Raw genomic sequence first — 26,284 nt, 5'->3', positions numbered from 1 at the left:
ATCCAGACAATTCACTGCCCCCCCGACAACATCACACCACTCCCCCACGCTCCCAAAACCCCTCTCTGTCTCTCTCCTCAGCTCCCCATATATTCACCCCCGAACCAGCCATCACCCTCAGCTGACCTTAGAGCCAGAAGCCAGAACCAGAGGACAGAGAAGAGAAGAGAGAAGAGAAGAGAGAGAAAGAGAGAAAGAGAGAGCAGCTTGCAGAGAGCTAGAAATAGAGGACAGAGAAGAGAAGGGAAGAGAAGGGAAGAGAAAGAGAGCAGCTTGCAGAGAAGGAAGAGGGACAAAAAAAAAAGAAGAAAAAAAGAAAAAACCAAGACACCATAGACACAATGTTTCTTTCCTTCCTCTCCTTCCTCCTCCTCCTGCTCGCCGGCGCCGCGGCTCCGCCGGCGCTGTCCCTCAACCAGGAAGGCCTCTACCTCCACGGCGCCAAGCTCTCCCTCTCCGACCCGGACTCCTCCCTCGCCGCCTGGGACGACCGCGACGCCTCCCCTGCGACTGGCCGGGCGTCGGGTGCGACCGCTCCTCCGGCTCCGTCGTCTCCGTCGACCTCTCCGGCGCCAACCTCCGCGGGCCCTTCCCGCTCCTCCTCTGCCGCCTCCCCAACCTCACCTTCCTCTCCTTCTTCAACAACTCCATCACCTCCCTCCCCGCCGGCGTCTCCGCCTGCCGCTCCCTCGTCCACCTCGACCTCGGCCAGAACCTCCTCGCCGGCGACCTCCCCGCCTCCTCGCCGACCTCCCCGGCCTCGCCTACCTCGACCTCTCGGCCAACAACTTCTCCGGCGACATCCCCGCCAGCTTCGGCCGGTTCCCGAGGCTCGAGGTGCTGTCCCTCGTGAACAACCTCCTCGACGGCGCCATCCCGGGCTTCCTCGGCAACGTTAGCACGCTCAGGATGCTAAACATCTCGTACAACCCGTTCGCCCCCGGCCGGATCCCGCCGGAGCTCGGGAACTTGACGAACCTCGAGGTGCTCTGGCTGACCGAGTGCGGCCTGACCGGGAAGATCCCGGAGTCGCTCGGGAGGCTCAAGAGGCTCACCGATTTGGACCTCGCCTTCAACTCCTTGGAGGGCCCCATACCGAGTTCGCTCACCGAGTTGGAGAGCGTCGTCCAGATTGAGCTCTACAATAACTCCCTGACCGGGGAGCTGCCGGCGGGGCTGTCGAAGCTGACGGCATTGCGGCTGCTCGACGCATCCATGAACCGCCTCACCGGCACGATTCCGGACGAGCTGACTCGGTTGCCTCTCGAGTCGCTCAATCTCTACGAGAACCAGTTCTCCGGGGTGCTGCCGGCGAGCATTGCCGACTCGCCCAACTTGAATGAGCTGAGGCTGTTCAACAACCGCCTCACCGGCAAGTTGCCCAAAAATCTCGGGCAAAATGCGCCGCTGCAATACATTGACGTGTCGACCAATAACTTCTCCGGCGAAATTCCGGCGAGTCTGTGCGCTAACGGCAAGCTGGAGGAGCTCCTGATGATAGAGAACTCGTTCTCGGGTCCGATCCCGGAGGCGCTCGGCCGTTGCCGGAGGTTGACCCGAGTCCGCTTGGGCAATAACCGGTTGTCCGGTGAAGTTCCCTCTTCTTTCTGGGGTTTGCCTCGGGTTTCTCTGCTCGAGCTTGCGGATAACAAGTTGTCGGGCCCCATTGGAGAAGAAATAGCGAGAGCTAGCAATCTCTCTGTTTTGAGTTTATCAAGAAATGAGTTTACCGGGCCTCTTCCAAAAGGGATTGGGACTATAGTGAGGCTTTTAGACTTCTCCGCCAGTGAGAATAAGCTTACTGGGTCGCTGCCGGAGAGTATTTTGAACCTTGGGCAGCTGGGGAGGCTTGATCTCCGCAGCAACGATCTGTCTGGTGAGTTGCCCAGCGGCATTCGACACTGGAAGAAGCTGAATGAGCTGGATTTGGCGGATAATCGGCTCTCGGGGAGTATTCCTGCTGAGATTGGGGGCTTATCGGTGCTCAATTATCTCGATCTCTCGGGGAATCAGTTCTCCGGGAAAGTTCCGGCCGAGTTGCAGAATCTGAAGCTCAATCAGCTCAATTTGTCCTACAATAGCCTATCTGGTCCTCTGCCTCCAATGTTTACTAAGCAAATGTACAAAAACAGCTTCTTGGGCAACCCTGGCTTGTGTGGAGGCGAAATGAAGGGTCTGTGCAATGGCGGAGGCGAAGAAAGAAACTCCGGCTACGTGTGGCTGCTTAGGTCGATCTTTATACTTGCCGGATTGGTTTTTATCGTCGGCGTCGGTTGGTTTTACATGAAGTATAAGAGCTTCAAGAATGCCAAGAGAGCTATCGACAAGTCGAAGTGGACGCTGATGTCATTTCATAAGCTGGGCTTTAGCGAAGACGAGATCTTGGATTGTCTCGACGAGGATAACGTTATCGGAACCGGAGCCTCTGGGAAAGTATACAAGGTTGTGTTGAGCAGTGGGGACGCGGTCGCCGTGAAGAAACTTTGGGATGGACCCAGGAAGGAAAGTGAGAGCCACGATGTCGAGAAGGGTCATGTGCAGGACGATGGCTTTGATGCTGAAGTTAAAACTCTTGGGAAGATTCGGCACAAGAACATCGTGAAGCTCTGGTGCTCTTGCACTACGAGAGACTGTAAGCTTCTCGTTTACGAGTACATGCCTAACGGGAGCTTGGGCGATCTGCTGCATAGCAGTAAAGGAGGGCTGTTGGATTGGCCTACGAGGTACCGGATCGCAGTGGACGCCGCGGAGGGGCTCTCTTATCTGCATCACGATTGCGTGCCTCCGATTGTTCACAGGGATGTGAAGTCGAACAACATCTTGTTGGATGCGGATTTCGGAGCCCGGGTGGCTGATTTCGGAGTTGCTAAGGTGGTGGAACGGACTGGGAAGGGCCATGAGTCGATGTCCGTGATTGCTGGTTCTTGTGGCTATATTGCTCCAGGTTTGTGATAAGTCATTTATTACTGTATTGCCCGTTCTTAAACTTATCTGATCCATAACTTGCTGCTCCAACTTGTCTTTCGAAATTCATGCTTATCGAGGTCTTAGCTTAGTCATCTTAGAACTCTTCTTAGGGGAAGTTAAATCTTGGAAAAGCATGAACATTGCAGTTTGTCCATCTAAATTTTAAGCATAAAAACTTTCTAGTTGACATCATATCGGGCATCTGTCTTTGCAATTCAAGCTATAATTTGGATTCTTTTAGCAACTTAACTTTTCTGAGGGGAACATTAGAGATATAGTTTTTTGGTCATAAGTGAAAGCGGAGATGCTGGGGCACACGCAGCTTAGTTCTGGAAAAGTTGTTGAAATTGCAGCCTTTTGATCCAAAGTTTCAGCTAAAATATTGGCTCAGTAGCGTAAAGACAGTCTCTGTCATGCTATTGTAAATTAATCAGTTTTTCCTAATCGATGTTATATATGGATTAGCAGAAAACTGAAGCGTGCTACAGTGAAATAATCATTTCTTTTCTTCATATTATATTTGGATTAGCAGAAAACTCAAGTTTTTCTGTCAATTGACTTCCTGCAGAATATGCATACACGCTCAGAGTGAATGAGAAAAGCGACACCTACAGCTTCGGGGTTGTTCTTTTAGAGTTGGTCACGGGGAGACGTCCCGTGGATCCAGAGTTTGGGGAGAAGGACCTGGTCAAGTGGGTATGCATCACTTTGGATCAGAAAGGCGTGGACCAGGTGATCGACAGGAAACTTGATTCCTGCTTCAAAGAAGATGTATGCAAGGTCCTCAACATTGGGCTGCAGTGCACGAGCCCTCTCCCAATTAACCGACCATCCATGAGGAGGGTCGTCAAGATGTTGCAAGAAATCAGCGCCGAAAACGCGCCGAAGAAAGTCATTAAAGATGGCAAATTGACGCCTTATTACTATGACGACGCCTCGGATCCAGGAAGCGTGGCTTGAGAAGTTTTTACCCCTCTTTGTCACGGGAAGGAGAAACTATTCTCCTTTTGAATTTTGCAGAGTACCCTCAGTACTCAGTCATCCTGCCTGATGCTTTGCTTCGACGACCGATGAAGAAATCAAAAGCCAGAGGAAGAGTTTTTTCTTTTTCAAGGTGGAAATATCCAAGAAAGAAGAGGGGTTGGCCAGAAAAGAAAGAAGTTTAGTGCATATTTACACCTGTAAAGTTTAATATCATCATTTGAATTTTCAAATCCACTGAGTTTGTGAGTAGGTTCTTGGTTTTACACCTTCCTGAGAGTGCTCTGCCCTTTGTCTTCAAGGTTCATTTGAAGGTGCAATCTCTGGTATAGTCAAGGTGTTTCTGAAAATGAGAAGCTGTGGCTTTTAATTACAATTCCCGCAATAGTGAAATATATCACTTTTGGCTTTCCATGATTCTGAGGTGAAAATCTTGGATTTCTTGTGTAAATCTCCTCCTTGTTTTGTATTCAAAATTCTAATTTTATGCTAATCTTCTTTCTTTTATGGTATTACTATCTGTGAATTTTTATGATTGATACCGAAATATTCCCATTTACCCGAAAATGCAGTTTGAGCCAGGATCAGGAATCTGGCAACCCAAGTTCTTACAATATGTTTTATCTTTCCTACTTGGTACTTAATACCACTCGGTGCTCGTGTCTATGCAAAGAGGACAAAACTGGAAGCAAGTTCTGGAGATGGAAGAAGACAAAATAGAAACAGGCTCTGTTCTTTGGTTGCATACTATTTCACTTTTAAGCAATTTTGGATTCAAAGGGTTTCTCTTGAGCAGGTTCAGGTGCCTTATTTTGAACCTTTATCCAGAGAACTCTCTTGCTTGCAGCTTTTATGGCATTTAATTCTCTCTATCAAACTTGCTACAGAGACCCAGAAATAGCCAATCTACAGGAAAAAAATGGTACTTAGGGAAGTTTACAGCCAAGGAAAGAGTAAAAATGCCTTTACCCTATTCTGAAACGGACCAACTTTTCTTGTGTTATGTGTATTAAATATTTTGGAACTCGAGTTACTTCTTATTAAGTATACTTAACAAGTGTTTCAAGCGTTTATAAAGTAAACACGTCAATGAAAAAGGGATAAAAAATAGAACAGAGAAAAAGAAGATGAGGATCACAAGCCGCAGGATTCTGAGAGTCTGTGCTGGCTGTTCGGCTTTCACCCATTTTGGCTTCATCCTGAATTTCTGATTACAGCAATCTCTGAAGTTTTCTGGGGTGTCTGGTTAGCAGTTACCTCAAGAATGTGGGGGGGTGCTAAAAGCTATGAATGAGTTGTGAAGGTTGTCCGGCCTGGTAGGTTGGTTGGTCCCCCCCCACCTTTGGGTCATTCAATAGCCCAGGGACCCCATCTTTATGCTATTGCTTTTACTACTCCACCAGCATTTTTAGCTGTAAGTATTCAGTCTTTCTGTAAGATGACTGAGGAGTGAGGAGGAGATGCTTGAATATGGGCTTTGGTTGGCCAGGCTCGAAAGTTTCAAACTTAATTTCGAAGTGGGTTTTGGTTGGTTGAATTTTCAAAATCCATTTGGAAAGGGCTAATTGATGTGAAAAGAATGAGGGGGACTTTGCTATGAACATCTACTGGTCACAATCAATCTCTTCAATGTTTAAACACCGATCTTCATTGATGAACAGATATTTTTTTGGATGGTAGAGAACCTGCTCCATTCTGGATCGCCAAGAAAAAAAAAACTAATTTGCATGTACTTAAAAGATGAATCTAGGTCATTGGACCCTGTTATGTTTGTCATTTTAGATGATCCAAATGGAGTTTAATACATACATAACACTAAGTAATAATTCATTCCTCAAAATAGATTACCTTGGTATTATTTACATTGACCCACCTAATTTTATATAATGTACATTTTCAATAATGATTGTGACGAATAAAACTCCATGATATAAAAAATAATATTAACTTTCTTATAATTTTCTTCCTCGGGAATCATACACTCCTCAAAGAAATTTCAAACTTGCAATAAAATCGTAATAAATATCCGACTTTTTGGGTACAGCTTAACATATAAAAGCAAAATCTTCACTCCTAGTCGACATTTCATTGGTAAATTAGATTAGGTTTTTCTCCTCTTTTGACGAACTCTTGCAAGTTTTCAACTAATTATTGAATCCTAGAATTGGAATTTATTGTTCTATCAACTCCATGTAACCAACCATCGAAGTCTTATCTCTTAGCATGATCACAAGGACTTTCCCACCTTTGTTAGCTGGTATTCAATTTCTAATACCAGGCATGTCGCCTTTCGATCATACTTCAGCTGTCCCTGAGGCTGTCGGCCGGGCCGGACGTTCTGTACGGATTGTCCACAAGTCCACCAATCGATTTCATTGAAGGAGACAATGTTATTATTGCTCAACATCTGGCCCGCCAGCACTTGGAAAGTGGGTTGATAAGCTGGCCTTTTCCTTGTGTCGCTCAATTTGAAAAGGTATAGTCATGACACAAATTTCTTTGTATACAGCATTGTATTCACTGTCCTAATACAGCTTCTATCAACTGTCATACATCCACCTCCCCGATCCGATCGAAGAATTAGGCAGTTCATATGGTGGGTGGACTAGGGGATTTCTAAGAAATCATTCTTTTGTAAGGTGACTTCAGCGTATATGAATTGGATTCAAGATATTACGACTTATGTTAAGCTTGTTTTACTGTCCAGCTCCCCTTAGGATTCATTTCACTTTCCATTTCGCATATAGTTGTGTAACATCAAAGTAAAGAGCCTTAACAAAGGGGAGTTGTGAATCTGGCTCAGAATTTTTTCGATTGGCCACTCTATTTATGATATTAAGTAATTTTGGATCTCGGTTTATATGTATTCGATCCATAAAAGTATTTCTCCAGCGTGACCTATTGTTTACTAGAACTGTAGAATTGAAAAAGATCCATCGACTAGTTTCTGAAAAAATTTAATGCATTGGCTCGGTGGATTGCATTCCTAATCCATCTTAATCATTGTTTGGATTCACCGGTCAATGATCCAGATTTGATTAAGCTCATGTGGTGGTATCTTCAAATCTATGTGCGACCGGATTTTCCTATCTAGGAATCAATATCCAAAGTGTCCACGAGAATAATCACGAAATTTCTCTCTCTCAAGAAAATGAAAGCAATAAAGGTGTAATTATGGATTTCTTTTTTGCCACAAGTTGAAACTGAGTGAGTTTTTTCTTGTTGCTCTAACATTTATTTCGTTTTGTAGGGCATTGCTGATTCTCTAAAGGAATAATGCAAATCGAACCTACTATAGCATTTGCCTTCTGAATTGAAGTGGCAAGCTCCAAGGACTATATGCAAATATTAATTGCATATGCTTTCAAAATTTGAAAGTTTGGGATTGTCCACTTGAAGTTTGAGGCAAACATTGCAGGGCAGTGCTAGTCAATTGTGGATTAAAATTGGCTTACATGTTACTTAAATAAAAAAAATTCACTAAATAGTAAAAGGTCTCATCAACGAATGTTCCATTGAAGCACTTGTCAACCAATTTTTTTTTTTAAATAAAGAATTATTTTAATTTTCAAATCATTAATTACACGTTACATGAGAAAAATAGTTGAATGAAAATTGCGAACTTAACAAGTGGTTAGACTATAAGGACGACATTTCGACTGAGACAATATCAAGAGGACCGATTTAGCCGGGAGCACGTCAGGCTAGTGGTATATCCTCTTTGACCACAGTTTCAAGCCAGGTGTATCCCACCTTTGGTGTTGAACCATATGTTGTTATGTGCATGTCTTTGTTTTTGTTACATAATGTCGGTCAAGTAAGTTTCTTACACTATTTGCTATGCAATTTACTTACTTGGTCGAATTTTTAATTTAGTGTTGGTCCACGGCAAGTGAACCAATCGTCGTGTTATTTGAAAAATGTTTTAAAATGGTTATTTTTAGTTCATAATTTCAATATTCTCGTAAGTTTGTTTTCGCAAAATGAACATTCATGATAAAATAGGCGATTCAACCATTGTTATGGTTCGATCATATTAAATTTTTGTGCTAATTGCTTAATTTTTAACTGATTTGGGTGACACAGTTGCATCTCAAATGGATCTCAATGACATGAATAAGTGAATTGCGAGTCTCCAAAATCAAGTTGACGACTTGCGTGCTACAGTAGCTCATCTCATTAAGCAAAAGTGTCATGACAATATGGATGTGTTGTATTCAGCGAGAACCTCTGGTCCGACGTGGAGAGACCATATGTCCTTTGAACAGTCTACTTTACCTTAAATAATGGAGTTCGATGCTACACTGAAAATATTGCTAGTGTATTTGAAAGGGAAAATAGCTTACCAAAAGGTGGTGGGTCATCTCACCGTAGTACGGTGAAAGCTTCTTAAAGATTTGAGGTGCCCAACTTCTACAAATATGATGACACGACCTACCCTAAGGGGCATCTGCAATATTAGCACATCAAGATGGTATCATATATACTGATTAAACAACACCGATAATTCGAACCTTTCAAGAGAGTTTCACTGGGACTATGTTACAATGGTAAGAAGAAAAATCTTCTGAAGAATTGGGGAGAGTTATCTTATGCATTCCTCCAGCAATACCCATCCAGCATTGAAACTATGTTGTCTCGTGATAATTTGCCCCGCACAAAAAATGAGCTGATGGAGTCTTTTAAAACATATGCGTAGAGATGGGAAGCTTTGGCTGCACAAGTTATTCCCTAGCTGATTGAATTGGGAATGATGAAGCTGCTCATACGAGCTATGCCCTATGAGCTTCGCTTCCGGATGCAAGGAAAGCGCCACGATTCTTTCAACAAAACCCTCTTTGGTTCTGGATCTAGTTGAGTGTTTGTATGGCAAATTCAGCGGGTTTGCACATTAGAGTAATTTGTTGAAAGAATCGAAGTGCGTCCTTGCATTCGAACACGAAGGGGCATACCTCGCATGAACAGCTTCATGAACAGCTTCATCATTTTTTTATATCAAGTTTAAAAAGTACAAATTTGTTCTGACAATCTAATATGTGACAAAATTATCATTTATCCTAAACCATTTTATTTAACAAGCAATTTATTTGGCATAAAACCTAAAACTACACATTATTTTGATATAAAAAAATTCAAACTTGTTCATATGACACATTTATCCTAAATTTTTATATGATGGCAAAACACATTTACCCCAAAAATTTGGTGTCAAAGAAAAAAACTTGGGGTAGATGTATTACACAAGTATAAGTTTTGGATTTTTGATGCGATAGAAAAAAATATGAGGTAAATATGCCACATGGGTACAACTTTGAGTTTTTGGTGTTTTAAAAAAAGTTTGGGGTATATGTGTGGCAATTGGCAAAGTCTAGGTTTTTTTTGTGACTTTTTCTCTTTATTTAAATGTGGTGCGATAAAAAAACACTCAAATATTGAAATGACTTCAGAGTAAATGCAGAAAAGAAAACTTAATACAAATCGGGTAAAGAATATAAATGGCCATGCTATAAGTCTCAGGATAGGACCCTCATAAGCCAAATTCAAATTAAGTAGGACCAAAATTATACCAAAGGTAACTCACTAAAATATCTAAAATATAAGAAAAATAAACGAATTCACATAAATAGGTCAAGGTTTCTAACCATTTTCTGATTATTTATTCATTTATTTACGATTTTTATTATTTTTCCATATTTTTATTTCGAAAATTAGTGACTCGGGCTGCAGCTGGATCGAGCTAGGACCTAAATTGGCAAACCTAGCAGAATTGAATTAAGCCCAATTTCATCTAAAATTAAATCCAGCCCAGACTAACTTTGGCCCAGCCAGTCCAAATCCCCTAAAGCCCACACAAACCCAAACTAAGCCATGCTCATAAAACCTACCAAAGCCTTGGGTTCATTAAACTAATTGAGCCCAAAGTCCATTCTACTTTCAGCCCCCTACCCGACTAGACTCAGGTAGCGCATAGGAACGTTTATATTCCTCTTACCAAACCGTAGAAAATATATTCTAGTTCATTTTTAGATTTCAGTTGAACATAAAAAATATTTTAATTTTTTTGAAAACTGAGTTTTTTGGAAAATATTTTTTAGAAACATCACATTTTTCATGAAATGCATATAGCTTTAAGGAAGGTAAATTTATTACGGGTGTCTTGGTTTGAGAGTTTCGATCGTCAAAAATTAATTTGGAATAAATTTGTTATAGGTGTACCCGTTTAAGATTTTTCATGATATTAATTCTAAGTAATTTATCTTTGATTCCTAAAGGCCAGTCACATTCTTTTGCATTGCTCTTATAATCAGTACACGCATTCTCTCTATGAAACTCCATTCAAAGTAGAAAATATATTCTAGTTCATTTTTAGATTTCAGTTGAACATAAAAATATTTTAATTTTTTTGAAAACTGAGTTTTTGGAAAATATTTTTAGAAACATCACATTTTTCATGAAATGCATATAGCTTTAAGGAAGGTAAATTTATTACGGGTGTCTTTGGTTTGAGAGTTTCGATCGTCAAAAATTAATTTGGAATAAATTTGTTATAGGTGTACCCGTTTAAGATTTTTCATGATATTAATTCTAAGTAATTTATCTTTGATTCCTAAAGGCCAGTCACATTCTTTTGCATTGCTCTTATAATCAGTACACGCATTCTCTCTATGAAACTCCATTCAAAGTAGAAAATATATTCTAGTTCATTTTTAGATTTCAGTTGAACATAAAAAATATTTTAATTTTTTTGAAAACTGAGTTTTTGGAAAATATTTTTAGAAACATCACATTTTTCATGAAATGCATATAGCTTTAAGGAAGGTAAATTTATTACGGAGTGTACTTGGTTTGAGAGTTTCTGATCGTCAAAAAATTAATTTGGAATAAATTTGTTATAGGTGTACCCGTTTAAGATTTTTCATGATATTAATTCTAAGTAATTTATCTTTGATTCCTAAAGGCCAGTCACATTCTTTTGCATTGCTCTTATAATCAGTACACGCATTCTCTCTATGAAACTCCATTCAAAGTGTGTTATTGACCCTAATCTCCATGCGGCTCTTGAAAATTATTTTTTTTGAAAAAACCACTTGGAATTTTGCTGGATTTTCATCGTTTTTCTTCACTTTCACATTCATTCTTCTTTTATTGTGAACAGGGGAGAAAGAAGTGGAGGCTGTACATGGTCGACAAACTAGTAAGTTGAATTTCGTACATACGGCAATTGGCTCGAGACCGGATTCTTTGCCACAACTAATAGAAAGATCAATGTTTAATTTGGTTATAGAATAATTAATACTTGTAACATCGACTTGGGTCATGTAGTCAACAATCTCATCTCCATATAATTGAGAAGGATAAATATATTGAAAATCTTAAAATAAGTCATGAAAGTATAATTAAATCTTAAAATTTTCAAAAAAAATATAATGAAATTTTAAAACTTATAAAAAAAATTGCAATCGTATTTTAAAATTTTTTAAAAGTACAATTGAATCCTAAAAATTATTATAAAAGTACAATCGAATTGCAAAATTTTCAAAAAGTGCAATTTACAAAAAGACTTTATTGAACTAATTTGATATGTTTTAGAATTTGATTGTATTTTTTGAAAATTTTAGAATTCAAATACATTTCGTGATAAGTTTTATGACTTAGTTACACATTTTTAAAATTTTAGGATTTAATTGCATTTTCTTGATAAGTTTTATGACTGTTAATATACTTATCCCTTTAGAGAAAGTTGCTTCCCTTGAAGTTGAAGTATAGATTTGATTCTACACAAGTTCTTATTTTGGTTCAATTCTACATTGTTGCTGCCATACGTGGTTCGACACTATATCTTATATAATTACTAAACAGTCCAAGCTCCCTTATACTCTTTTGAACTTCTATGGATCATCCTATGATTGTAGTAATGATTCAAAGAAGACTTAGACGATCAAAAAGCAACCAAGGAGCTTCCAGTTCAGTTAAAAAGCAACCAAGTTCGACATCCACGTTCACCAAACTTCAAGCGGACTTTGATTTACTCTCTCGTACGTCAATCTAGATTCAGCTGTCGCAACTAATCTAACTTTTCGTTTAGCTTGTCCCAGCTTCTGTTTATTCAGCTTTTTAAATGCTTTTTGTTTTGGAAAAAAAAAATTCTCGATAATACAATTATAATATTGGGGGATAGCCCCAAAAGAAAAGGTGAAACTTAGCAGTCACTTATATATTAATTTAAAGATGAGGCACCTGATCTGCTCAAAGCCCTGGGAAAGCAACATTTGCTGCCTCGGAATGGCCAATCATGTGTGGCTTCCTCGACACAAGCCCAAGTGAAAGACACAAAACTCTTTTCAATCGAGACAAAATATAATGATCAATCTGCCAAAACAAGCTCTTATTGAAGTGTTCAGCACAAGATCTTCTCTTCCCTCCTCCACCATCGTCTTCTCCTGGGACAGCCACGAACGAGCAGGGCCCCCACCTGACCAGACTCCGTCTCCGGCGAGTCCTGGCCGTGACGAGAAATTCAGACCAGACTCTGTCCCTGGCCATTCTTGCCCTTTGCCGAATCACCGGGTAATCCCTGACCACCATCTTGACTTTCCTTGGGATGTTGCCTATGATGAATGGTCACACTGATTTAACTTTAATAACAAAGCCTTTTTCTTGTTAGTAATATTTTGTAGTGAATATGAAAAAAATTCAGGTATTGATAATATATAGGCGATGTTAGAGAAATCTAGAAAATAAACTCGGTTGCACATCACAACACAGCCCTATTTTATAGTATTGATGAATGGTAAAATATATCATGTGTGTACCATTTTGACGTATCAGTTTGGGGTTTTCAGTGATCTCAAAAATTAGTTTGAGTTAAATTTGACATAAGCATACTAATTTGGAGTTTTTTGTCATATCAACCCTATGGAATTTCATATGGACTTGCCATGTGTTATCTACGTCGGCAAATTTAGTGGTAAAATTGATAGCATTTTTTTTTGGTAAAATAAAATTGATAGAATTTGTACTTCATTTATTTCGTGAAAAATAATTTTCAGGATTTTTTATTTTGGATTTTCTGGCATTCAGTTAACGGAAAATGAATTGGTTAGGGAAACTTTTTCCATTAACAGAAAAAAAAAAAAAACCCTTCTAAAATAGGCAAAAATATTTTTGCTTTTTGAGTAGGAGAAAACATTTTTCATATATTCTTTCACCTCATTTGCTTTTACCCAACACATTTTCCTTTTATTTTTATTATTTTTAAAAAATTTCAAAAATTAAGTTTTTAATTATTTTCTTATTTTTATTTATTTTATTTTTTTTCCTTTTCTTCTTCTTCTCTAGTGATTGGCCACAAGTGAAATTGAGCCTTGCCAGCCTATGGGGAGGCTAGCGAGGCCCGAGCTTGCCTAATTGGCCTCAATCAAGGTCGGGCCTCACCAAATTTGACGAGTTGGGTGGGCTCAAGCCTCGCCTGAGGTTGTCAAAGCTTTGCTGATGTTCGGTGACCTTCGGGAGGCTTGAGTCTTGCCTAACCAGCCTAATCTGGTGAGGCCTAAGGTCACTCGAGGTCGGTTGGGCAAGCTTAGGCTCGATGGCTTGTGGCAAAGCTCGAGCTTGCTTGGGGCCGTTGACTGGTTAAGGAAGAACAATAAAAAAAAAAAAAGAACAAATAATTAGAAAAAAATTAATTTTAAAAATTAAAATAATAAAAAGGTAAATATTAAAAAATAATTTTAATAAATAAAATAACAAAAAATATTGAAAAGTGCATGGAGGAAAATATTTTTCTTGCTAAACAATAGAAAATATATTCTACTTCTTTTTTAGATTTTAATAAAACACTAGAATATATTGTTATTTACCTCAAAAATGATTTCTTGGAAAATATTTTCTAGAAATGTTGTATTTTTTGCGAAATGAACATAGCCTCAATGGATGATAAATTTGCCACATGTTTACCTTTTTGGGATTTTTTGTGTAAAAAAGTTAATTTGGGATAAATTTATTACAATTGCACTATTTGTGATTTTTCGAGATATTAATTTAAATGTAAGTAATTTTCTTTGATTCCTAATAGTTAGCCACATTCTTTTCCATTCATAGGGAGTTATTGACCTTAGTCTCTAGGGGCAAGCGCTGTTCTCGGTTCTAAAATTGCACCGGAGGGTCCGATTTCGTTCCCGATTCTAAAGAAGCCGGTTCTGGTTCCCAGTTCCCTTTTTATGGGAACCAGAACAGAACCGGAATTGGTTAGGGTTCCTAAAAAGTAATAAATACCCCCAGCCCCAAATCAATTTTCACCCTTGACCCTGCTTGCCGCTCGCTCACCCTGCCCTTGCCTCCCTTGATGCCGTCACCCCCCACTTGCCCCGACGCTAAGCCACTAGACGCTGGTTGCCCTCGACGCCGCCGCTGGACGCCACTCGCCCAGCCAGCCCCGACACTGCTCGCCTAGCCGCTCTTCGACGGCACTTGTTATCTCTATCCAATTTGCCATGTAATCTCACTGTGGGAGTGGGCTGTGTTGGTGTCGCCCTTCTTCTTCCGGGGCATAGCCATGGTGACCATGAAGGAGGTCCTCCCAAGGCCAGCCCTTTCTTCGTGTCCTCCTTCTGCGTCATCCCCGCGAGGCTCCTCCTCGTCGCCTTCGCGGCCGCAAGCCGCCCTCTGGCCTCAACGCTTGGCTCTCCATCACCTTCTTCGCCCTTATGGATGCCTCTTCTTTTCAGGTCGCCGCCCGACGCCGCTCATCCTTGACCCCGCTTGCCGCTCACCCTTGACCCTGCTCGCCGCTTGCTCACCCTGCCCTTGCCTTCCTCGATGCCGTCACCCCTCACTTGCCCCAATGCTAAGCCACTGGACACCGGTTGCCCTCGACGCCGCCGCTGGACGCCACTTGCCCAGCCACCCCTGACACTGCTCACCTAGCCGCTCTCCGATGGCACTTATTATCTTGATCCAATCCGCCATGTAATCTCATTGTGGGAGTGGGCTGTGCTGGTGTTGCCCTTCTTCTTCCGGGGCACAGCCATGGTGGCCATGAAGGAGGTCCTCCCCAAGGTCGGGCCTTTCTTCGTGTCCTCCTTTCGGGTCATCCCCGCGGGGCTCCTCCTCGTCACCTTCGCGGCCACAAGCCACCCTCCGGCCTCAACGCTTGGCTCTCCATCACCTTGTTCGCCCTTGTGGACACCTCTTGTTTGTGTGCCATTTTTTGCTTTTCTTTCTTGTCAAAAAAGTGAGATTGACATGTTTGATTGATAATTATTTTACCCCGCTGATGGGTTTTTTGGGGCAGGGATTTCTCGCTGAAGGGTTGCAGAGGACGTCGGCGGGTCTTGGAAGCGTGTGTTGAACTCATTGTATTCTCTACCTTAGTTTAAATGCCTCAATGAGAAGAAAAAAGGCAAAAAAATTTCAACCTTTTAGGTGAATTACAAGGTTCTTTGATGTTAATTATGGCTATTGAGTAATGGAAATTTTTGCACATTGCTTTGGAAATGTGCCCTTCAGGAAATGGCTCATGTCAGAAGACTGATGTCACTTCCGCTAAATCTTGTTCTATTATATGAAAAATCTTGCATTTTTTCTTTTCCAAGACACTAATGGATGAATGAGTATATCTAATACAAAGGTAGATCGATATCTTAGTATGGCTATAGCTATAAGTTGGATTAGTCTTTAAAAATTGTATCCTTGACATGGAGTCATATGTGTTGATATTTGTTCCCTGTTTGTTCAATAGATTTGGTAGTTGATAGGAAACGAGCTATTCTGCTTGGCTTGCTGGAGCTGAATTTGTGACAGGTGATAATTGACTCTCAGCCATTAATAGTGGCTATACTTGTAGCCCTGTTGTTCGGTGAATTCATTGGGTTAATTGGAGGTGTAGGGCTGATACTTGGTGTCGTGGGACTTCTTCTTCTTGACGTAATCCTTGTGTCACCAGTTGTACTGTGATTATGCTGGTGTTAAGTGAATATGCATTGGCTTGATCCAAATAAAGATTCTATCAAAAGGTATCGTATGACTTATTGTTTGGTCGTGGGCCTATGGCTTGATGCGAGCATCTATGAGTTTTACTATGCTGACAAGAAATTCTCATGGGTTTTTTGCTGCTTAGCTTTCTCAAACGTTGGTCTTATGTAAATATTGACAACACATCTATTGGCTTTTTTTCTTCTTTGTTACCGAGTTTGTACCACTCTTTATAATTTTGGGGTGCTCAACTGATAAAGGAAAGGAGGAAGAAATCAAAAAAAGAAAAGAAGAGAACCTATTGGAACCCGGAAGCCTCGGAATCAGCGATGCGGGGAGGTTCCGGGTTCCAAAAATAAGGAACCCGTACTGCGCAAGGTAGGTTCTAAGTTCCAAGCGGAACTGTAAGGAATCGGGAACCGCTCATCGCTATTAGTCTCCATGTGACTCTTTAAAATAAACTTTGAAAAATCACTTGGAATTTTGCCAAATTTTCATTGTTTTCTAAGGGCTTATTATACCATTCTAGAAATGAATTTAACAAACAATTTATTTAAGGGTATAAGTCACAAAAAACCATAAATTATGCCCATTGTGACACATTTACTCTGCACTTTTTTTTTTTTCATATGTGACATTTATCCTAAATTTTTTTATGTGATGGCAAAAATGTAAAACTTGTATTTGTGTGATTCATTTATCTAAAAAATTTGGTGTCACGGAAAAAGGCTTGGGGTAGATGTATTACACAAGTTTTGGATTTTTGATGTCACAGAGAAAAAATATGGGGTAAATATATCAAATGGGTACAACTTTGAGTTTTTTGGTGTTTTAAAAAAAGTTTGGGGTATATGTGTGGCAATTGGCAAAGTCTAGGGTTTTTTTGTGACTTTTTCCCTTTATTTAAATGTGGTGTGATGAAGAAACACTCAAATATTGAAATGACTTAGAGTATATGCGGAAAAGAAAACCCGATACAAATCGGGCAAAGAATATAAATGGTCATGTTGTAAGCCTCAAGATAGGATCCTCATAAGCCAAATTCAAATCAAGTAAGACCAAACTTATACCAAAGGTAAGTCACTAAAATATCTAAAATATAAGAAAAATAAACTAATTCACACAAATAGGTCAAGGTTCCTAACCATTTTCTGATTTTTTTTTCCATATTTTTTTTTTTCCGAAAATTAGTGACTCGAGCTGCAGCTGGATCGAGCTAGGACCTAAATCGGGCAAACCTAGCAGAATTGGATTAAGCCCAATTTCTTCGAAAATCAAATCCAGCCCAGACTAACTTTGACCCAGCCAGTCCAAATCCCCTAAAGCCCACGCAAACCCAAACTGAGCCATGCTCATAAAACCTACCAAAAGCCGTGGGTTCATTAAACTAATTGAGCCCAAAGTCCATTCTACTTCAACCCCCATTGACTAGACTCAGGTAGTGCGTGGTAATGTTTATGTTCTTCTACTCTTTTGTTCCTTTGCATCCCGAAATAAAAAAAGAACAAAAATTCGTTTAGTAACGTTAACTAATTTTTCTATTCTTGGAATAGAAAAGTAGCTGAAATAGATTCAGAATAGAAATAATAAATAGAAAAAAGTAATTTATTGTTTCTAAAAATAATTTCTAGTTTTTTTTTTTCTTTTTCCTTGCCACTCCCTTGGGCTACCGTTCACCGACCGGCACTGTCGTTGTCAACCCACCGACTGTTGCAATCTAACGTCGACCATCGCCGCCATCGCCAATGATCGGCAATGGTGGCGGCGGACAATAGCGATTAACGGCGGCGAGTAGTCGATGGTAGCACTAGGCAGTGACAGTCAAATGCGTTCCGATTTTTTTTGTGGATCATACCAAACATATTATTATTCTTTTTTTATTTTGAGAATAGAAATTTTATATGGTTACCAAACGTATTGTTTTACTCAGAAATTATTTTGAAGAGAAAAAATAGAAAATGACTATTTTTGAAAAAAAAATTATTCTCCGAAATATAAATATTACATTCGCACCTCGGTCTCTTGCCAGTGCTGGCCATGGACATGAAGGAGAAATCCAGCCCGACTCTGTCCTTTGGCCATTCTTGTCCTTTTGCCGCAGGTAATCACTGACCACCATCTTGACCTTTTTTTTTTTTTGGTCGGTACCATCATCTTGACTTACCTCAGGATGTTGTCTATGATGGATGGTCCCACTGATTTTACTTTAATAGCAAAGCCCTTTTGTTGTTGTAATATTTTGTAGTGAATTAAAAAATTAAAAAAATCAAGGTATTGATGATATAGAGGCGACGTTAGAGAAATTTGGAAAATAAACTTGATTGCACTAATAATTAGGCCTTATTTTAGAGTATTGATGGAGGGTAAATGTGTTACGCATGTTTCTATTTAAGGTTTTTGATGATTTAAAAAATTAATTTTGGGTAAATTTGTTATAAATGTATGAGTTAGAGTTTTTCTTGATATTAACTATATGGAATTCCATATGCAGTTGTCATGTATCATCCACGTCAACAAATTCAACAGAAAATTTGATAAAACTTAGGTTTCGTTCATTTCGCAAAAAATAACTCTTCGAAAATATTTTCAAGATTTGTTGGTGTTTAGCCCACGGAAAATGTAAAATGAATTGGTTGAAGAAAAATTTATAATATCTTCTTTTACCTCACTTTCTTTCACCGAACACCTTTTCCTTTTATTTTTAATTTTTTTAAATTGAGTTTTTAATTATTATTTTTCTTTTTTCCCTTTTCTTTCTTTCTCTTCTTCCCTAGTGATTGGACATAGGTGAGATCAAGCCTTGCTGCCCTGCAAGAAGGCTGGCGAGACTTGAGCTCGCTCGACCAGCCTCGAGCGAGCTTAGGCCTTGCCATATTAGCCTTGCTCTGCCTAGCTTGCCTAATTTGGCGAGGCCTAAGCTTGCTCGAGGCCGGTTGGATGAGCTTGGGCTTGCCAACCAGTGGTGAAGCCGAAGCTTGCCTATGGTTGGCAACCTGGAGAAAGAAGAAGAAGAAAAAGAAAAAAAGAAAAAGAAACTCAAAATATATTATTAAAAATAAATAATAATAAGGGAAAATAATTAATTTTTTAAAAAAAAATTATTGAAAAGTGCATGGAAGAAAATATTTTTCTCACTAAATGGTAGATATTATATTCTAGTTCATTTTTAGATTTCAGTTGAATATAAAAAAATATTGTTACTTTTCTGAAAAATGATTTTTTGGAAAACATTTTTTAGAAACATCACATTTTTTTGTGAAATGCACATAGCCTTGAGGATGGTAAATTTATCATAGACGTATCGAAGTTTCTGACTATCAAAAAATTAATTTGAGATAAATTTATTATAAGTGTATCGGTTTAAAATTTTTTGTGATATTAATTCTAAGTAATTTTTTTTTTTTTATTCCTAAAGTCAGTCGCATTCTTTTGCATTGCTCTTATAATTAGTACACGCATTCTCTCTATGAAACTCCATTCAAAGTGTGTTATTGACCCTAATCTCCATGTGGCTCTTGAAAATTATTTTTTTGAAAAAAACCACTTGGAATTTTGCTGGATTTTCATCGTTTTTCTTCACTTTCACATTCATTCTATATCTGTTTATTTTATTGTGAACAGGAGAGAAAGAAATGGAGGCTGTACTTCATTGACAAACTAGTAAGTTGAATTTCGTACATACGGCAATTGGCTCGAGACCAGATTCTTTGCCACAGCTGATAGAAAGGTCAATGTTTGATTTAGTTACAGAATAATCAACACGTGTAACATCTACTTGGGTCATGTAGTCAACAATCTCATCTCCCTATTTTTTAGAAGGATAAATATATTAAAAATCTTAAAATAAGTCACGAAAGTATAATTGAATTCTAATTTTTTAAAAAATACAATGAAATTGTAACACTTATAACAAATTGCAATCTTATCTTAAAATTTTTAAAATGTGCAATCGAGTCCTAAAAATTGTTATAAAAGTGCAATCGAATCAATTTTTTTTTTTCAAAAAGTTCAATTAACGAAAATACTTGATTGAATTATGATGTATTTTAAAACTTGATTGCACTTTTTAGAAGTTTTAAAATTCAATTGTAATTTGTGATAAATTTTATAACTTAGTTACACATTTTAAAAAATTGAGAACTTAATTGTACTTTCTCGATAAATTTTAGGATTTCTAATATACTTATCCCTATAGAGAATTTAGCTTCCCTTGAAGTTAAGTATAGATTTGATTCTGCATAAGTTCTTATTTTGGTTCAATTCCACATTGTTGCTGCCATACACTATATCTTATGTAATTACTAAACAGACCGAGCTCCCTTATACTCTTTCGAACTTATACGAATCATCCTATGAGTGTGGTAATGATTAAAGAAGACTAAGACAATCAAAAAGCAACCAAGGAGCTTCCAGTTCAGTTAAAAAGCAACCAAGTTCGACATCCGCGTTCACCAAACTTGGACTTTGATTTACTCCCGTACGTCAATCTAGGTTCAGTTGTCGCAACTAATCTACCTTTTCGTTTAGCTTGTCCCAGCTTCCGTTTATTCAACTTTTTAAATGCGTTTTGTTTCGGAAAAAAATTGTCGATAATACTATTATAATATTGGCGGATAGCCCCAAAAGAAAAGGTGAGACCTTGCAGTCACTTATGTATTAATTTAAAGATGAGGTACCTGATACGTTCAAAGCCCTGGGAAAGCAACATTTGCTGCCCCGGAATTTCAGGAGGGCCAATCATGTGTGGCTTCCTCAATAGAAGTCCAAGTGAAAGAGACAAAACTCTTTTCAATTTAGACAAAATATAATGATCAATCTGCCAAAACAAGCTCTTATTGAAGTGCTCAAGACAAGATCTTCTTGTCTCTCCTTCACCATCGTCTTCTTCTGGGACAGCCACGAACGAGCAGGGCCCCCACGCGAGCAGATTCCGTCTCCAGCGAGTCCTGGTCGTGACGAGAAATTCAGTTTGGATTTTTCGGTGATTTCAAAATTTAATTTTAGTTAAATTTCATATAAGTGTACCAGCTTGGAGTTTTTTGTTATATCAACTATATGGAATTCCACGTGGATTTTCCGTGTGTTATCTACGCTAGCAAATTTAATGGTAAAATTGATAGAATTTATGCTTCGTTTATTTAGCGAAGAATAACTTTGAGGATTCTTTTTTTTTTTTTTTTGGATTTTTCGGCATTCGGTTAATGAAAAATGAATTGTTTGGGGAAATCTTTTTCCATTAATGAAAGAGAGCCTTCTAAAATAGGGGAAAATATTTTTTTGCTTTTCAAGTAGGGGAAGACATTTTGTATACATTCTTTCACCTCATTTGCTTTTACCAAACACTTTTTCCTTTTTTTTTTTATTTTCTTTATTTTTTAAAAAATAAAGTTTTTAATTATTTTCTTTAATTTGTTTTTCCTTTTTCTTCTTCTCTAGCAATTGGCCACAGTGAAATCTAGCCTCCTGGGAGGCTAGCAAGGCCCGAGCTTGCCTAATTGGTCTCAAGCAAGCTTGAGCCTCACTAAATTCAGCGAGCTAGGTGGGGCTCAAGCCTCACCAGAGGTTGTTAGAGCTTTGCTAATGTCTAGTGACCTCGGGGGAGGCTTGAGTCTTGCCTAACTCACCTAAACCGGTGAGGCCTAAGATCACTTGAGGTCATCGGGCAAGCTCAGCCGGCTGGCTTGTGGTGAAGTTTGAGCTTGCTTGGGGCCGACTGGCTGGGGAAGAAGAACAAAAAGAAAAAAAAAATCAATTTAAAAAAAATTAAAATTAATTAAAATAAATAAAAATAAAAATTAATTTTTCTTACTAAATGATAGAAATTTTTTTAATTATATTTTAGATTTTAACGAAACACTAGAATATATTGTTATTTACCTGAAAAATGGTTTCTTGAAATATATTTTTAGAATTTTTTTGTGCGAAATGAGTGTAGCCTCAATGGAGGATAAATTTGTCAAATATATACCGTTTTAGGATTTTTGGTAGTCAAAAAATTAATTTGGGATAAATTTATTATAAGTACATTAATAGATATTAATCCAAATGTAAGTACTTTTCTTTGATTCCTAATGGTTAGTTACATTCTTTTCCATTCATAGTGAGTTATTCACCGGTCTCATGTGATTCTTTAAAATAAACTTTGAAAAGTCACTTGGAATTTTGCTAAATTTTCATTGTTTTTCTTCACTTTCACATGCATTCTATAATTGTTTCTTTGATTGAGATGAGGAGAGAAAGAAGAAGTGGAGGCTGCCCTTCATTGACAAATTAATAAATTGAATTTCGTACATACGGCAATTGGCTCAAGACCAGATTCTTTGCCACAACTGATAGAAAGGTCAATGTTTGACCGAATAATTAACACGTGTAACATTGACTTAGGTCATGTAATCAACCATCTATCCCCACATTTGTCAAAAGAAATGACTATACTGAAAATTTTAGAACTTATCACGAAAATGTGATTGAGCCTAAAACTTTCAAAAATCATAATCAAATATCATAAAAATATAATTGAGTTCTACAACTTTCAAAAAGTGTAATTAATTCTTAAAATTTATAACAAAAGTACAATTGAGTCCTAAATTTTTCAAAAGTGCAATTAATGAAATGACTTAATTGGATCAATTTGATAAATTTTGAGACTTGATTGCATTTTTTGAAAGTTTTAGAATTTAATTGCACATTGTGAAGAATTTTATGACTTAATTGCATTTCTTGATAAGTTTTAGGACTTTAAATGTATTTATTTCTTTAAAAAAAGTAATGATTCTGCATAAGTTCTTATTTTGGTTCAATTCTACATTGTTGCCGCCATATGTGGTTCCACACTATATCTTCTATAATTACCAAATAGTCCTATTCCCTTATACTCTTTTGAAATTATACGAATCATCCTATGGCTGTGGAAATGATTCAAAGAAGACTTTGACAATGAAAAAAGCAACCAAGGAGCTTCCAGTTAGTTAAAAAGCAACCAAGTTCGACATCCAAGTTCACCGAACTTCTAGCGGACTTTGATTTACTTTCCGTACGTCAATCTAGGTTCAGTTGTCACAACTAATTTAACTTTTCGTTTAGCTTGTCCCAGCTTCTGTTTATTCAGCTTCTTAAATGAGTTTTGTTTGAAAAAGAAAAACAGATTCTTGACGATACAATAATAAATTGGTGGATAGCCCCAAAAGAAAAGGTGAAACTTAGCAGTCCCTTATACATTAATTTAAAGATGAGGTACTTGATCTGCTCAAAACCCTGGCAAAGCAACATTTGCTGTCTCAGAATTTCCGGAGGGCCAATCTTGCGTGGTTTCCTCGACACTGGCCCAAGTGAAAGAGAAAAATTCTTTACAATCGAGACAAAATCTCATGATTTATCTGCCAACAAAAGATCTTATTCAAGCATTGAACACTAGATATGTAACTGAAAAAAACCTTTATTTTGGTAAATTATCGAAGGATTTAAATAACTTTCTTTTGTTGGGTTTTGTATGATCTGATTTTCCCCTCTTCGTTGTGCGAAGGAGGTGGCCAAACCATGGACCAACATAAACAAAAAGAGAGGACCAACTTTCTAACCCATCAACCCCGATTTTCAAAGCGTTCATATTAGATTGCGATTGGTACCTTTCCTCTTTTTTAGTCTTCATTTTTACAAGTTCTTTCTTGGAAGTCTTCACCTACTTTCAATCCATATATATAGGCTCCAAATAGACAGTCTTTGATCTATTCCAATGTACCTCACATCTGCCCATCTGCTCTTGTTCTTCGGAATTCACTTATAAGTCCTCCCCCTTAGAAATCGAAATCTTGAGATAATCACCGAGACGATGGAGAGCGACGCGAAGGAGATCGGTTATGATCTGGTGATGGCTCTATTGTCTTCTTCCGTGATCATTCTCGGGATCCTCCTGGCAATATCGTGCAAGAAGAAGCCGGTCGAGTCTGAAGATGCAGTTCCGGTCAAGGTTTGTGCACGGGCATACCCTTTAACCGATATCGATTCTGCTACGGACGGTTTCAACCCCACGAGAATCATCGGCCAGGGACGGGTCGGGACGGTTTATGCTGCCGCGCTAGCCGGAGGCGAACTCGTTGCCGTGAAGAGGATCCATCCGGGCCTTGTCTTGAGCCAAGCAGGCTTTGGGTTCTCGTCAGTGATCAAGACAATCTCTCTGGCTCTGCACCCGAACATAGTCCCGATCATCGGGCTTTCACAAGGGCCGGCAGAGAGAATCGTGGTAACCGAGTTCGTTAGCTTGGGAAGCTTGGAATTCTATCTACATCAGAACCCGGACGGGGCGTCTCTTCTGGATTGGAACCGACGGGTGCGGATTGCGGCCGGGGCGGCTCGGGGACTCGAGTACCTGCACGAGGGCATGGTGCCTGCTGTAGTCCACGGGTGCGTCAAGGCCTCCAACATCCTGATTGACGCCAATTTCTGCGCTAGGGTCTCCGACTACGGCTTGGCATTCTTGGCGCCACGGGAGAGGAAGGGCCTTGTCGGGTATGTGGATGAAGAGTACTGGAGCGGGAGAGGAGGGTCCTTCTTGGCCTGCAAAGAGACTGATGTCTATGGATTTGGGGTGGTTTTGCTGGAGCTTTTGAGCGGAAGGAGGTGCGAGGAAGGCTTCCTTGTCAAGTGGGCATTGCCTTTGATCAAGGACATGAGGTTTGGCGAGCTCTTGGATCCTAGGCTCGTCATTCCCAGCGACTTGAAGCCTCTCGTGAGGATGGCAAGAGTTGCATTGGCTTGTGTAGGCAATTCAAGAAAGAGCAGGCCTTCCATCGCGCAGGTCGTGGTGATTTTGAACAATTTGGAGATGGAGATTTGCTCCTGATCGTCTCTCCGCAAGAGAGAGATTTCGTACCACGGGAAAATCTTCACACGAGTCTCGAATCGTGAATCGCTCCCGAATGATGGAAGGCAGTTTTACTTCGAGCATGAACAAAGAGAAGCCGCCGACGCAGGAGGCGCCACCTGATCTAGGCAGTAGAAGGGTTCCGATAGGGTTTCGATCCGGCACGTATGTTTGATTCTCGTGATAATGATCAGTAGTTTCCATCGAACCTTCTCCGGTCAGGGCAATTGCTTCTTCCGGTGGACAACGAGAACTTACCGCCTCCCAAGCAGGACAGGCCTGCAAGAAACTGGTAAACTTTGATGGCTTCACATCTTTGTCACGGAGTCTCGTTTGACTCTCGAGCAAAATCCATCCATCTATTAAACGCGTTTGGATGTACGAGATTATGTAAGCTTACGACATCTTATTGATTTCAAATGAGATCGCTGACTTGATCTGGCGATCGAAACGCATTGGATAAACATGAATTGAGCTCATTCAAAATACGTCGGAGTTATAGCATATTCTCATGAAGTTCTTTTTTTTTTTGCCCTAGAAATTACTTTTTTTAATGGTTTGGTGTGGAGTGAAGTGGAAAGGTCGAAAGGACGGTGGCGTTCGGTGGGTGGGGTGAGCAATTTGCTTTCGTGTGGAATGGGGGGCATCCCTTGAGGGGAGTGAAAGGGACGCCATCCATTGAATTTTCTTGGCTGGTCGAAAGCAAATTCTACTCGTTTTTTGCCGTGCGCGCAATGTTTTTGAACGTCCGCTGTTGGATTTCTGTATTGACTGGCTATAAAGAACATATGAAATTGCCAGTTTTGGGAAAACGACCAGATCAGTTGATATACTAATATCTTCGTGCGTTCATCCAAATTCTTGCTGGCTTGCAACTTTGGAAAGTACCGTGAATTTAAGTATCGACCCATTAAAGTGCTGCAAACAAAAGTAAAATATCATTCGGTAATAACTGACTATATCGAGTGTTAAATGATATTATCTCCTCACCATATATGGATTTTATGGAGATTATGGGTAAACTTAGGGCTTTTAGTGATGTAATATACAAGGCCTTGATTCCTTTTAGATGCTTCCGTCATTGAATGAGTTAAGTTACCGACCCTTATCGTAGTCAAACCTAGTTTTGATGATCAAACCCGTTTAATTTTATTAATTGCTGAATTTATTAGCCGAATTTATTAACGGCACTTACTGGAGTTATAAAAAACTTGCGGACACATAAAAATAATTTAACATGAAATTTCATATATTTAAATATGTACACATCTATTTGCATCCAAGACCAGACGCTAGGCGGCCCGTCCCAGCCACCTCTTTCGGTCCACGCTTACTTGATTGAGATGTGATTCAATGCGAAGGAAAAGGGATGTTGCTTTGATGACGCAACGATGTGTTGAAAATTCTGATATTCTTCTAAGTCGGATTTGACAGGAGAAGACGAAGACTTCGATACATGAAGTCATCGGCATCTTCCGGACAGATTAAAACCTGCATGTTTCT

The 26,284-nt window shown here is 39.3% G+C and overlaps 2 protein-coding genes across 2 annotated transcripts; both read left to right on the top strand.

Moving 5' to 3' along the window:
* Positions 1-250: 250 nt before the first annotated feature.
* LOC104445236 (receptor-like protein kinase HSL1) lies at positions 251-4,441 on the top strand. The gene is given in 4 exon segments (XM_010059059.3): positions 251-498; positions 501-734; positions 737-2,944; positions 3,536-4,441. Coding segments are annotated over 4 exon segments (2,991 nt in total). The 5' UTR covers positions 251-341; the 3' UTR covers positions 3,928-4,441.
* A 19,180-nt stretch (positions 4,442-23,621) lies between these two features.
* Positions 23,622-25,267, top strand: LOC104445235 (probable serine/threonine-protein kinase PBL6). The gene has a single exon (XM_010059057.3). The coding sequence runs from the start codon at positions 23,750-23,752 to the stop codon at positions 24,758-24,760; it is 1,011 nt and encodes a 336-aa protein (XP_010057359.2). The 5' UTR covers positions 23,622-23,749; the 3' UTR covers positions 24,761-25,267.
* The last annotated feature ends 1,017 nt before the right edge of the window (positions 25,268-26,284 follow it).

The sequence above is a fragment of the Eucalyptus grandis genome, chromosome 5 (assembly GCF_016545825.1).
Source record: "Eucalyptus grandis isolate ANBG69807.140 chromosome 5, ASM1654582v1, whole genome shotgun sequence".
Taxonomy (NCBI): Eukaryota; Viridiplantae; Streptophyta; class Magnoliopsida; order Myrtales; family Myrtaceae; genus Eucalyptus; species Eucalyptus grandis.
Note: the sequence above shows the minus strand (reverse complement) of the source record. Positions and strands in the feature narration are given on the sequence as shown.